This window comes from Arvicola amphibius, chromosome 4, assembly GCF_903992535.2.
Source record: "Arvicola amphibius chromosome 4, mArvAmp1.2, whole genome shotgun sequence".
NCBI lineage: Eukaryota > Metazoa > Chordata > Mammalia > Rodentia > Cricetidae > Arvicola > Arvicola amphibius.
The window spans coordinates 91822150-91835884 of record NC_052050.1 but is presented as its reverse complement, the minus strand read 5'-3'; the positions used below and the strand labels follow the sequence as shown (position 1 = coordinate 91835884).

The 13735-nt window shown below is 52.7% G+C and overlaps 2 protein-coding genes across 4 annotated transcripts; both read right to left on the bottom strand.

Annotated features, from left to right (window-relative positions):
• Positions 1-372: 372 nt before the first annotated feature.
• Positions 373-5839, bottom strand: LOC119812697. 3 transcript variants are annotated; one of them, XM_038327544.1, is made up of 11 exons: positions 4697-5838; positions 4471-4611; positions 4190-4385; positions 3986-4074; positions 3086-3203; positions 2804-2967; positions 2312-2534; positions 1936-2052; positions 1526-1573; positions 1232-1338; positions 373-595 (listed from the first exon to the last, which is right to left on the bottom strand). In XM_038327544.1, the coding sequence occupies exons 1-11, from the start codon at positions 4769-4771 to the stop codon at positions 488-490; spliced, it is 1386 nt and encodes a 461-aa protein (XP_038183472.1). In that variant the 5' UTR covers positions 4772-5838; the 3' UTR covers positions 373-487. The 3 variants fall into 3 exon arrangements, 2 of the variants coding, with proteins under 2 accessions (XP_038183472.1, XP_038183473.1); XM_038327545.1 differs by having other exon boundaries at positions 2804-2971; positions 3093-3203; positions 4697-5835; XR_005285115.1 differs by lacking the exon at positions 373-595 and having other exon boundaries at positions 1239-1338; positions 1526-1638; positions 4697-5839.
• A 553-nt stretch (positions 5840-6392) lies between these two features.
• On the bottom strand, positions 6393-12411 carry Znf213 (zinc finger protein 213). The gene is made up of 6 exons (XM_038327543.1): positions 12204-12411; positions 9756-10258; positions 9093-9210; positions 8819-8889; positions 8571-8736; positions 6393-7361 (listed from the first exon to the last, which is right to left on the bottom strand). Exons 2-6 carry the CDS (start codon positions 10152-10154, stop codon positions 6694-6696), a joined length of 1422 nt encoding a protein of 473 aa, XP_038183471.1. The 5' UTR covers positions 10155-10258; positions 12204-12411; the 3' UTR covers positions 6393-6693.
• Between the last annotated feature and the right edge of the window lie 1324 nt (positions 12412-13735).

The following is a 13735-nucleotide window of genomic DNA, read 5'->3' as shown; positions in this document are numbered from 1 at the left end:
TTGCTGGCCCTCAACTCAGGATCAGGGACAGCCCATGCGCTTGCGCCATCACGTCACTGGTGGATCCGCAATGGTCTCTTCCAGTCTGCGACCGGACTTGGCTCGCCTCTCCGGCACCTCGGTGCCGAGTCAGGTGGAGACTAAGGAACTCACACACCGCGGACTGGCAGGGAAAAATTGAGATCCCTGAGCTGGTCCTTCCCAGGACTCTTCTCCTTAGGCCGCTCCCAGCATATCCGACCAGCCCTGTTAGGTTCAATAGTCCCGGACGCGAGGCACAAACCCCAATCCAACCTCTGGTCCCCAGGAACACAGTTGTTCCTCTATCTAGTGCCAGGTACTTTATCTCACTTATTTCAGAGAAAGCATGCATTTCCCGGAGCACAGCAGTTCTTTATTGCACGCTTCTGAGCTCCCACACCCAAGGTGCTGCAACGCTGACAGAGCGCTGAAGGAGGATGGAGCGGAAGTAGCCGGACTGCCAATCCTATAAACAGAGCCGGCGCCGGAGCGAGCTGCGGATCTCCAAGCATGCCTTGCGCCGCTCATCACTGTCTGGCCCCAGCACGTCCAGTTCACACACCCTCCTGTTGACCTGAGGAGTGACACTCAGCTAGGGCCCGAGGGGCTCAGTCTGGCACAGCCACCGCAGTCCTCGTCTGCTGGCGGTTTCTTTGTGGGGGAGGGGATGCTTTCTCAGACAATCTCACTATGTATGTATCCCAGGCTGGTCTCAAACTCGGAGATTCCGACGCTACCTTCCAGCTACATGCATGCCCCCACAACACCCGGCTCTTGTCTCGTTCTGCAAGCCTAAAATTCCAAGTACTACTTAATCGTCTTTGAGCCTCACACTGCCCCAGAGGTTTAACATGAGTTCCTTGCTCTCACCCAGTGGGAAAGGCTCCCACCCCATATGTATATCTGCTGAGCTGGTCTGATCAAAGTGTCCTGTGTGTTTGATCATTTCATATTGTGTGGGCCTGAGATCCCTCCTAGTAATAAAGGTGTTTATTGTTCTAGACAGAAAGGGAGAGGGACACACACACACACAGAGAGAGATAGAGACAGAGAGACAGAGAGAGACAGACAGACAGAGACAGAGACAGAGAGACAGAGAGAGCTAGCACACTTAGCACACTTTCTCCTTTCCCTGGGGCAAGTGGGAGGTAAAGGGAACACTACCACCAACCCAGACTTTCTCTATCTCTTTTGTCCTGGCCCTTCACACCTCAGTCAGCAGCTCAATGAGATCTCCTCCTGGGTTGGCTCTCATGACCTCCACCAGCATCTGGACAAAGTCTGAGCCCTTTTCTTCGTCCCGATAGGCCACACAGCCTATGTCAGGGAGTGAGGCCAGAGAGTCGGTCAGTCTTGGGCTCCTTCCCTCTAGCATCCCAACCCTAGAAGCCTATTGAGGGTGGGGGGAGTGAGACAGGCAGGCAGAGGGTATTCTGGGTATCTAGGTATCACTCCAGGTCTCAGGGCAGGAAGCTAGGTCTAGCAACAACCACGGGCTTCTTACCCTCAGCAGCTGAGTAGACAGTAAGGATGTCTGCTTGGCCGGTGCTCCCTGCAAAAGAGTCAACTCCCTTTACCGGCATCCTGGGACTCCACCTGCCTCGGGTCTTGTCATCTCTGGTTCAAGGGCAGCACAGGGCAGTGGAAAGAGTGCAGGGAAGGAAGACAGATGGAAAACCACAAGCCTTACAGCACTCGGACTGTATGAACTCAGAGAAGCGAGTTCTCCTTGCTGACTTCAAACTGGTAGGCTCAGTCAGGTCCCTTGCGGCTTAAAGAGACATTCCCTCCCTGAGTCTTGGCAAAGAAGGGGCAGAGATGATAACAGAACCCAAGATAACAGTCATGGAAGTCTGCCAGGACTGATTCCCGCCAGTGTGCCAAGCCCAGACTCTAGAAGGGAAGCAGACCCACCTGGGGCATCAACATGAACCTGGAGAACATCTGCCTGGGTAGGGATACCTGGGGGTGCTCGCAGCCAGTGCCTGTACCATGGGAGAGCTCTTGGCCCCACACCAGGGTCCCTGTTCCCTGGAGGAGGAGGGCAGATATGTTTACTCAGTGGTACCTCAGGATATTTCTGGGTGATCCAGACTCCATATTAATAGTGGGGCAGGCTTGTAGAGCTGGCAGTAGTCATACAGGCTCAAGGTTGTGGAGAGGATGGAGAGGGGCAAGGACAGGCTAGTGTGCAGGCTTCCTGGAGGAGGTAGGGGGAAGTGGGGGGGGGGGCAAGGACTGGCAGAGGAAAGCCAGGAGAGCTGGTTGGGCTGGAGGCAGGGCCTCTTACCCCCACGGCAGGCCTGAAGCAGGAAGACCTTGGGGCGGCCACGCAGTGCCTGGCAGCAGTTCAGCTCCTGGACCAACATCTCGGACTGTACTTCTTGCCCATCAACCCCCAGCAACTGCCCTTGTGGCCCCCCGTGGGCCATCAGGGCCAGCAGGGCACAGCTCACAGGGCCCTTGTGAGCGTCCAGCTTTTCCCGGAACCGAACCAGCTCCTCCCGGAATGCCTAAAGTGGTGAGGACAAGGGCAAGGTCTGAACCAGCCTCTGGTTGCCCTCCATGGGATTGGGGCCACTTCTTCAGCCTCAACCTTGGAGAGCAGGCTTCCCAAGGCAGGGAAGTGACTGTCATTTTCCTGTAGCAGGAAGTCGGAGGCTAGACATATAGATGTACTTCCTGCCTGTGATGAGGGGGAAACCTAGGAAGGAAAACTCCAGGGTCCTAGGGGAGGGGTACCCTTCCTTCCAAGCACTACCAATTTTGGGCTTCCCCTGACCTGAGCCGTAGGGTCTGTCCTCAAGGTGACCTTGAAGCCTAAGGCCTGGCACAGGTCCACCAGTGCTGCCACATCATGCTGTGCCCCGAGCCGGTCTTGAATCACAGCCAGTAGGAGGGCGACCCTGGTCCCAGACAGGTCATACTGTGCACTTGGTCTGGAGTCTGACTGTACAGAGAGTTAGGGACACACAGTGGGCTGAGGGGACTCCCAGTTCCTCCTCTCCCCACCTGTATCTCTCTCAGCCTCCACCCAACCTGCAACTGTCCACACAGGACTAACCTCTCACCTCTGGCCCCCAGGGCTCCACATCTCCCAAACACAGGGTCCCCCGCAAGGAGGTCCTAAAGAATGGGCAGTAGGTATCCCCAGCAGACTCTTCAGCTACTCTGCAAAAGAGCTGAGAGGGCAGGGCCTAAGGACGCCTCAGAGAGCTATGCTGTTAAGGGATGGGCGTGGGCTGCACCCTAAGCAGAGTGTCAGGATCTTGGCTCCAGGGGAAACTTAGCCTGCTCAGAGCTACTACAGGCTTTGGAGGTCACAAATCAGGGAGGTAGAGGGGAACACAGAGGTCAGGTTGGACTTAAGCAAGACCTAGGCTCTGACTCATACTCAAGCTCATTATCTCACCCTAGGGATTAATACACACAGAGGCAGGACCTTCCCTGGAGAAGCACAGGTCTGTGGAGGAGGCGGTGCTAGGCTGAGGGAGCCATGGAGCAGAGCTGGGGTCCACAGCTCTCATTTCTATGTCACTCAGACACCACTGGACTGCCCAGCAAGATGTTCAGACCTCAGGACCGAACCCCCATCTCAGTCACAAGGCCCTTTTGGCAGAACAGGGTAGCAGCCACTGCCTGCTTGAGTGTCAAAGGGTGAGGCAGAAGTTTCACTGTAGATACCAGGAGCACAAGGGGAGTTAGCACAATGACAGTGAGACTGGCCAGCCCACCAGGGAGGGCACACCACTTTCACGGCCTACTTCGGAAAAAGGCATGGGATGTAGAGAAAGTCTGGAGTCTGGGTGGTCCCATGTAGGTGTGAAGGCATGTCCCGCAGCCCATGCATGTGTGTAGCTGATAAAGGTTTTCAGAACAGATGCAACAGAGTGTGCATAAATTTAATTCTGGGGAGCCAGGGAGACACAGGCCCCGCCTTCCCTTCTTCTGGGTCCCCCCACACCTCTGTCAGCAGCTGCAGCAGTGACCAGTGAGGACGATGGCTGCAGATTTCCCCCAGACCCGTGAGGAAAGCTTCAGGCTCCCAGGTAGCTGAGGGAGAAGCACCATAGGGCTGTGTAGGTAAGCCAGAAGGTCCCAGCTTTCCTGCTCATCCCCCACCTTCCCTTTTCCCTCCCAGAACTGGGGTCACTGCCTAGACACTCACCCTTGAGGCCACTAGAGAACAACAGGAAGATTTTGGGGCAACCCTGAAGAGCCCCACAGCGACTCAGCTCCTCAACCAGCAGCTGTGGCCGCCTCAGTTGCCCACTGGGGGCCATCAAGACCACAAGGGCACACCCCACAGCACCCCTCTGGATACCCAGCTGCTCCCGGAACAAACTCAGCTCCTCGTGGAAGCTCTAGGAGAAAGAGGCAAAGTCTGGTGAGGCCCCAGCTAAAGGTGAGCACTGTGGCAAAGGGTGAAGGTTGCAAGGTGAGTCTCACCTGGACTGAGACCCTCCTCTTCTCACAGTTTTCAAAGCCCAGAGCCTGGAACACACCATCCAGGGCAGCAGCTGCAGCCGCAGACACCCCGGGACTGCTGAGTACCAAGGCTACCCTTGAACCACGCACCCTGTATTTTCCCTGGGAAAGGAAAGTCAGAGCTATGCTGGGCTGAAGCCCAGCTGGGCGTTGAGAATGGACTGAGCCAGGCAGAGCATCCCACTACCTTTCTTCCCAAGCTGTCCCAAGCATCTGCCAACTGTGCAGCCGTCTGCAGGGTCCCAGACACCAGGAAGGCCATGAGGCCCAGTAGGGCTTCCTCCAAGCCCAGAGCTTACTCTCTGGCTCAGGTCCCAAGCACACTGGGGCCTGATCCTTGCCCTTTTCTACACATGTTGCCTCCTATGAACTGCTATGATCCCATCTGGACTTTGCCCTTCTTTGGTAACCCTGGGCTCCACTCCTCCAGCCTAGCTCCCTTCTCTAGCTCTGGCTGATAACTTCATGGCTGGCATTCCTGTGTTCCCACCTGAGCCACAAGCTTAAGCTCAATTCTATTCTTAGTCCTTGGCCCATGCTCCTATCTGATCGTGTTACACCTACGTGTCTCCCTTAGGAGGGAGCTGCCAGCTCTACAGCCCATACTATTCCCAGCATCCTTTTCACCCTATCCTCCACGCGACTGTGCACAAAGTCCAAGCATACAGCAGTGCAGAGCTTACAGAGGCAGGAATAGCTAGCTGTCTGGAACCTCTGAGTCAACAGTATGGCCTTGGTTGCTTCAGGTGGGAAATGGGAAAGGTTGAGACCACAAGGCAGATGTGCTATACTGGGGGCTGGCAGAGGAGGGACCCTGGGGACAAAGGCTGGCACACATGAATCACTTAGTAAGGGACAGAACATCTTGTCTTTATCCCCAGGAGAGGCTCTCCTAAGTCTGACAGAATGAACCTAGAGGATCAGCAAGATCAGACAAGGAGTGACTGGCCCGACCAGGCACCACCAGCTCAGTGAGGCCCCAGCTTGTACTGGGGGCTGGTAATAGAAGCTGGACTCCTTTTAGCTGATTAACCCCTCTGACAACTTCAAGCTCACACAGGGCCAGTTGAGCTCTTGTTCCCACAGAGCAGCAGGTGTGTCCCCTCATTCAGTCGGTCAGTTCCCCTTTAGTCCCTTGCTCACTTTACCACTGCAAGTGAAGGAGGACCTGGCAGACTTCAAGTCATGCTTGACTCCTGTTCTTCCAAACCAGGACTGCACCGACTGACACGGGAGAGTCAGTCACAGGACTGCAGGTACAAGATGTGGCTCTCCCCGTGACTGCATAGACCCCAACCATCAGTGTTAACAAGCCAAAAGATAACTCCCATGCCCCTAACTCAGAAAAGCCAGCTAAAAAAAAAAAAAAATGACAGTCTCAAGGAAAAGGTCCATGTTTATTCAAACCCTTCTGAACCCCACCGGGCTGAGACCTTTTGGAGGGTCTATGCTCTGTCCTGTTAACATCAGTCTGCACAAAATGCAGACTAAAAACATGGAATACAGTGCTCAGGTGTCAGTACAAAGTGCTGACTGACAGAGTGCTAGTGTAAGCTCGACCAAGGCCGCGTATCTGGAAGAACGGGTGTTCTCCAGAGCCAGCCTGCTGCTACAGCCACCACCTCCACTAACCTCCAGACCTGCAGGCCAGTGTGTCTCAGGGCTTACAGCACGACAGCTAGGCGCTTCCTGGGGTTGGAGCAGGAAAGAGGGGTCACAGGTTGGAAGTGGGGGAGTGTGGGGAGTGAAGGCCAGGAAGCTGCTGAGACTGCACCCAGGACCTAAATTCTCAATGGCCCATGGTCCTTGCCAAAGCCAAGCAGTCCCCTGAGAATGGAGGCCAGTCCCCAAAGGAAGGCACAAGTAGACAGAAACAGAAGGAAGCCCGGAGGGTCCTGGGGAGAAACCCTAGGTCCTGCCCGGGAGGCCTCACACCACCTGACACTCAACTAGAAACTGTGAAGCTCCAGGCAATAAGTGGAAGAGAAATCCAGAACAGGAAGGGGAGAGACAGGAGGCAGATCCCGGGAGCAGGCAGGCCAGTTCAGAGTACAGAGGCCTTGGGTCCCTTCCATAGGGTGGCAGTGGTCACAGGCAAGAGAATTCTCCAAGAGGAACAAAGAGAGGCCGTGAGACTCACAGGGAGTGTCCACCTTGCTGGACTGCTCAGGTCCCACTGGCGACTCACCCCATGAGTTGGTCCATCTTGGAATGTAGGCTCTGGTGCGCGATGAGGTGTGCACGCTGCTTGAAGCTCTTGTCACACTCGCCACAGCCAAAAGGCCGCTCGCCCGTGTGCACACGCCGGTGGTCCAGCAGGTAGGAGCGCAATGAGAAGCTCTTCCCACACTCGCTGCAACCGAAGGGTTTCTCCCCTGTGTGGATGCGCTGATGGTCTGCCAGGTAGGCGCTGCGGCTGAAGCTCTTGCCACACTCAGAACAGGAGAAGGGCTTCTCGCCTGTGTGCACGCCCTGGTGACGCACCAGGTCAGAAGAGCTGCGGAAGCTCTTGTCGCATTCAGGGCATTTATGTGGTTTCTCACCAGTGTGCGTTCGCTGATGCCGGGCTAGGTCTGAGCCCCAGCGGAAGCGCTTCCCGCACTGCCCGCAGCTGTGCGGCTTCTCAGTCACTAAATCCCCAAACTGGCGCCTGCTCGTGGGCGGCCGCCCACGACGTGCCACCACCAGCGGGCCCAAGGCTGTCCTCGGTGGTGGGTTCTTGGTCTCCCAGACCTCGGTGTCAGCCTCCTCGGGATTCCAGGACATAGTCTCTTCACAGTTAGTCTGTCCCGACAATGCTGTCACAGCCTCCTCTGGAGGAGATCTCTTGTTCTGGCTTTTGGATCCCAAACCTGCAAGGCGGGGAGAAGCCTCTTTAGTGCCCCTTGACTCTGGGACGGTAAGTTTTGAGATTCAGGCTGCTGTGGCCCAGACTTCTCACCTACAAAACGATCATATGGGCAAGCAAGATGGCTGAATGGATACAGTCACCTGCTAGAACCTACATTGAGAAAGGAAGGAACAACTCCAGAAAGCCGTCCTCTGACCTCCACACATGCGCCACTGCACACAAAATAAAAATATTAAAATGTAATTTTATTTTAAAATTCCACTTTATTTTTTATTTTATTTTTATTTTTATTTTATTTTATTTTTGGTTTTTCGAGACAGAGTTTCTCTGTATAGACCTGGCTCTCCTGAAACTTTCTTTGTAGACCAGCCTGGCATCGAACTCACAGAGATCCACCTGCCTCTGCCTTCCTAGTGCTGGGATTAAAGGCGTGCACCACATCGCCAGGCTAAAAGTCCATTTTTTAATGGTAAGATGATAAAAGCACAGCAAAAGAAGAGCTCTGAGGTAGCCTTCGGGAGCCACTGAGCTGATCCTTCCGCAGAAACTGTTACAAAGAAACTGTTCCCCACCTGTGGCCAGAGTCACTCTCCACAGCTGGAGCCAATGGCTCATTCCCTGCCTGTAAACTGAAGGCACCACTGGGTGTAGCTAGTGCAGCCCCTCATTCCCTAGGCTCCAGCGTTGCAGACACAATACACAGCAGCCTTGGGGAGGAACCCCAAGCCCACTCACAGTGCCGCCACATAAGTAAGATGTTGAGAAAGGTCTTGACTGGGTGTGAGTTCAAATATTGGGGTGCAGCTAGCTTGCTTTTGTTTTGTTTTTAGCATGTCTGTGGCTGACAAGACCCATCAACCTCATTGGATCTCAAAATGCTGTCTGGGGACAAACATTCCTACACACCAGACTGAGATCTGACGAGAAAATGCCCTTCCAAGCCCTCAGCATGGCGCCTCAGCATGGCACCCTCAGCATGGCACCCTCAGCATGGCACCCGCAGTATGGCGCCCTCAGCATGGCGCCCTCAGCATGGCGCTGCACAGAGAACACTGGTCAGCTGGTCACATAACCAGGAGACACAGTCACTTGAGCACCACAGGAGGCTGTTGAGGAAACTCAGAAAAAGCTAGCTTTAGAACCTGGTTAGGGAAGGGTGGGAAGAAAAGCCAGGATTACAGCAGAAAGAGGGCCCCATAGATCTGCTTACCAAGAGCAGCATTCCGGGAGTTCTCTCTCTTTATGTCCCAGAAAAGATCCCTCTGAGCAGGGTCCAGGGAGCCCCATTCTTCTCGGGAAAAATAGAAAGGGATGTCTCCTGATGCCACAGGTTTTTGGAATGGGGAGCTATGACCCAGCTGAGGTCTCCCAGGCAGCTGTGAATGGGGACAGGAGGGGTCAAATTATATGTTCAACTGCACCAAGTCCTCTGAGGGAACAAAGGGACTGCTAACTCACCTGCACTGCAGAGGCAAAGGAGACATCCATCGTCTCTCCTGTTTGTCCTTCTTTAAGAACAGGAAGCTCGGCTGAAGGGAAAGAACAGAGCTTCATACAGGTCAAGGGCCGAGACTGCCGGCTTCATCTACATTTGCACATGTACACACACCAAATGCATGCACACGCGTGCTCATGTGACTGGGCTTCCCTGTACCTGTTACCCTCAGGGCAATTGTAGAGAAGAAACCTAGGCCCTGTGTAGCCACACTGCTGATCACAGAGTCTTACTCACCAAGGCTGTGCTGCTCTTGGGGTGCAGGGAGCTGCTTCTGTACCCTTGCCTTCTGGGGAGGCCCTGGAGTTTGGAGTGCCTGGACTGCTGCCTTAGGCTCCACTTCAGAGGGCTCATCCTGTGTGGTAACAGTAACAAGCCCATTAGCACAGACCAGACAGGGGCAGGGGGATGGGAGGAGGTAGGAGACACACCCATTAGGAACCTAACGGTTGGGTAGGGCAAAAGATTAAATGGAGACCCAGAAAAGATCAGAGAAGAATGTGACACTTCCTGATCAAGAGGCAAGAAACAATCCCTAAAAGGCTAAAGTTATAGCTACTTAGCAAAGGAGAAAGGTGAGTGTGGTGTAGGGGAGGGGAGTCCTCCTGCCAAGGCAGAATCCCACACCCTAGCTGATCATTAGCATATCCCCAGTGGCTCCCTACATCAAGGACTCAAGACTGCAGGGTACCCTTAGACTTAAGACTTGTCTTTCAGAAAAGCATCCCGTGCTGCATTGGGATTGTGTGTGTGTGTGTGTGTGTGTGTGTGTGTGTGTGTGCGCGCGCGCGCGTGTGTGTACTTCCCTGGACTCAGTGTTTCCCTGTCCCCTGTAGAGATTTGTTTCCATGAAGATGGCCTCAACTCTTCAGGCTCCTAGACATGGAAAGGACCCTTCACCTGGGGCCTGGCTTTCAATGACTGATTCTGTATGTCCTCCACCAAAGCGACAGCTTCCTCGCCACTCCCAAAGTGCCGTCTCTGCACCTGGGCTTGGATCTCCCCTGGTAGCACAGCCAGGAACTGCTCCAGCACCAGCATTTCCAGGATCTGCTCCTTGCTGTGCAGCTCCGGCTGCAGCCAGCGGCAGCAGAGCTCCCAGAGCTGGCTGAAGGCTTCATGTGGCCCAGCCACATCCCGGTAGCAGAACTGACGGAAGCGCTGGCGGCAGGCTTCTGAATCCTTGCTGTCTACCTGCTGGGCAGGCTCCTGCTCCCAAGAGCAATCTTCCACCTTCACAATCAGAAGTCCTTCCTCCTCCCCAGGAGCATGGTCTCGGAGCTCCTGGAAGGATGCCATTTCCCTGGCCTAAGTCGACCCTAGCTTGGGGCTCCAGAGCTGACCCTTTCAGTCTCCCAGAGGGGCTCTCGGTGACAGGGGGGCTGGCATCAGGACACACATGCCTACGGAAAGAGCAGAAGAACAGTATTTGAGGAAGAGTGGGATACACCAGTCTGGAACAAAGTCTGGGATCTGGCACCTTAGCCTTTCATACCTCTAATGCTCTTTGGGCTTCACCATCTCCATCAGACCCACAGTCCTCTATCACATCTGACACCCCAAATCTGGGCCGCAAAAACCTAACCTCACTCACTTGGAAGCACTTCTGCTGATACGAACATATTTTTATCTTCATGTATCGTAACTGTTCACGCTTAGCAGCAGAATCAAGCATGTTTACGCAGTCTGGAGACTGATTCCCTGAGCCGGCTGCGGCTGTAGCTCAGCTGTTGCAGTGGTTGTCCAGCACCACATTAAACTGGGTGGGATGGCACAGACTTGTAATCCCAGCACTCGCTCACCTTCAGCTACATAAAGTCTGAAGCTAGCCTGGGTACAGGATATCCTGGTGTGTGTGTATGTAAATCAGTGAGGGCCGAAGAGGGAGCTCAGAAGTTAAGGGCATTTGTTGCTCTCACAGAGGACCCAGGTTCCGCTCCCAGCACCTACGTGGTGGCTCACAACCCACTGTAACTCCAGTGCTAGGGGACCCAACCCCCCTTTCTGACTTCCTCGGGCAACAGTTCTGCTGATGACATACACACATGTATGCCGGTGAAACACGCATACACATAAAATAACTAAATCTAGAGAAAAAGCTTCAATCACTGAGCTATTCTTTTTTTTTGGCGGGGGGGAGAGGGTGGCATTTCAAGACAGGGTTTCTCTATGTAACAGTCCTGGCTGTCCTGGAACTCACTTTTTAGAGAAGGCTGGCCTTGAACTCACAGAGATCCCGCCTCCGCCTCCTGAGTGCTGAGATTAAAGCCTGTGCCACCACCACCCAGTGTCACGGAGCTACTCTTAAGGTATATTTTTCATCATAAAGGCTGTAAAATTTCACTGGATGTAGTGGTACATGCATGGTGATATATATCTGAAATTCCAGAACTATAAGGAACAAAGTCGGAGCGCCCAAAGTTAGAGACCAGTATGGAATATAGAGCAAAACTGTCTCAAAAAAGTTATAATTATCGTGTTTAATTATAAATGTTGTCTTGAGTCCCTTTACTGATAGGCCATACTGTTATTTTTCTCAAATTTGAAAACTTACAAATCTACAGAGCTGGAGAGATGGCTCAGTGGTTAAGAGTATGTGTTTCTCTTGCTGGGAGGCAGCAGATTAAATTCCCAGCACCGACACGGAGGCTCAAAATTGTTTTTAATCCTAATCACAGGGTATCTGTCACCCTCTATTGGTCTTCTCAATCCCTGCATGCATATAATGCGCTACAATGAAGGCAAACAATCAAAACAACATAAAATAATCTTTAAAAAAACCTTACAAATTCCAGAAACTTCTTACTCCAGATATAGGGTGGTATTAGATACCTCATGGACACCATTCTTCCACAACTATGTATGAATGCATTGCCATATTGTATTTGCATTTTATGTTGCTACTGCTTCACAATATTCTCAATAGTGTAATTTGAATTTTTGCCTTTTTTTGTTTCAACAGTCTAGCTAGCATGAGCATCATAATTTAAAAAAACGAGAAGGGAATGTTAATATACCAAAACATGTTTCTTTTGAGTCACTAACAATCTCATACATGACAGGCCGCATTTTTCCCCTGTGCTTTTACTGAAAATTGTTATCTTCAAAATCGACAAGTGCTTTATGTGTGTTTTACATAAATGAGATCTTATGAGCATACCACTTTGGATTTTGTGTTTTTCAATTAGCAACGTTTCTTCATTAGTTCCAAACCAACCCGAGTGATGCATCCGGGCGATTTACAATTCTTCCACTACTACAAGCACTTTATTTACGCTTCTCTTGTCGAGCCTTCAGCCTCATCCTCCAGGGACCGAGGAGGTGTCCTCGGAGAGGGCCCGGACTCACCAGGGTCGCTCGGCAGGACGTGGGAAAAGGGGACGGTCCCAGCAGCCTGGCGAGAGCGACGGGGACCCGGAGAGCAAGGAGCCGCCTGCGGCCGCGTCTCCTCCGGCCTGCGACTCGGGCGCCGAATCCGCAGGAGCCAGACTGCGCGACACGACGCGCCGGTCCCGCCCCCAGGACACACCGCCCAGAGCCGCCAGATGCTCGGAGCTTCCCCACCAGCTCCCGGCGCCGGAAGTTCGCGCGGGGATCGCTGGGAAGCCAGCAAGCGCATGCGCGAGGACTAGCGTTGGCACTCTTACCAACCCGAGCGTAGCTTGTCAGAGGTGGCTGGCCAATGGACAGGGAGAATTCCCACGGCTGGCCAATCTGGGAAACCCTAGGTTTTGGCGAAGTCTCATTTTCGCCTTCTGGGTCTCACTTATCCTAAATCAGGTCCTTGGGAGATCTCGGAGCTTCCTGGAAAATGGAATCTAATTAGAGCGGAGCCTCCATCCTGGGCAGCATCCCCTTCCCACCTACCGGCATTTCCATCTGTGCTGAGTTCAAGAGCAGGAGGCCCACCTCTGCCTGGACCCCTGCATTTTTGCAATATTGATGTTAATGGTGAGTTAGCTTTAGCTTGTAAACATCTTTGGTGTTTATTTTCCTATAAATAGGCAAAGACCGGAATGGGGCAGGTGACAACTGTTGGACTCTTTCTTGTAGCTCCCGTCGCCTTGAGCTAAAGGATTGTTAGTCACACATCCAGCCGGAGTGACCAACTAACTATCTGGAATGCCCAGTCAATAGACACCTTGAGCAAACTACACGTAGATAAAAGCTGAGTAAGGAGCCTCCCCCAGGGTTGAGACAGGCGTCAGCTCTTGCTGTCACCAGCCTCTGAATTCTAGATAAGCCTGAAGCCATGTCCACCAAGGCTACAAAGGGAGCACTTCTCTCTGTTGTGATTGATTGCTAAAAGACAAGGCTAAGATTGTCCAAACACCCCTCCCCACGGCATATAAGCAGACCCATTGGGTGCACAGCAGACTGGGAGATACTAGTGTCATCTCTCCTGGTGTTGCTATATTAGTCCCAGGGAAACTCTTGAGTGGTCTTGGCTATTTGGAGTAGTAAAGGCTGAGCTGGTAACACAATGACAAGAAATAGAACTGTAAAAAAAAAAAAAGAACATCAAGAACCAGGGTGGTGGTGCACACCGCTAATCCCAGAACTTGAGAGGCAGAGGCAGGTGAGCTCTGAGTTTGAGGACAGCCTGGTCTACAAAATAAGTTCCAGGACAGCCAGGACTACACAGAGAAGCCCTGTCTTAAAAAAAAAAAAAAAAAAAAAAAAAAAATGGTGTGTGGCTATGACTATCTCCTTTCAACTTGGAAAATCTAAACTATCCCATTAAACAGTGTCTTAGGGTTTCTGTGTCTGTTATAAAACACCACAACCTTAAACGACCTTGGGAGGAAAGGACTTATTTCAGCTTAGAATTCTCAGGCCACACTCCATTGCTGAGGGAAGTCAGGGCAGGAACTCAAATA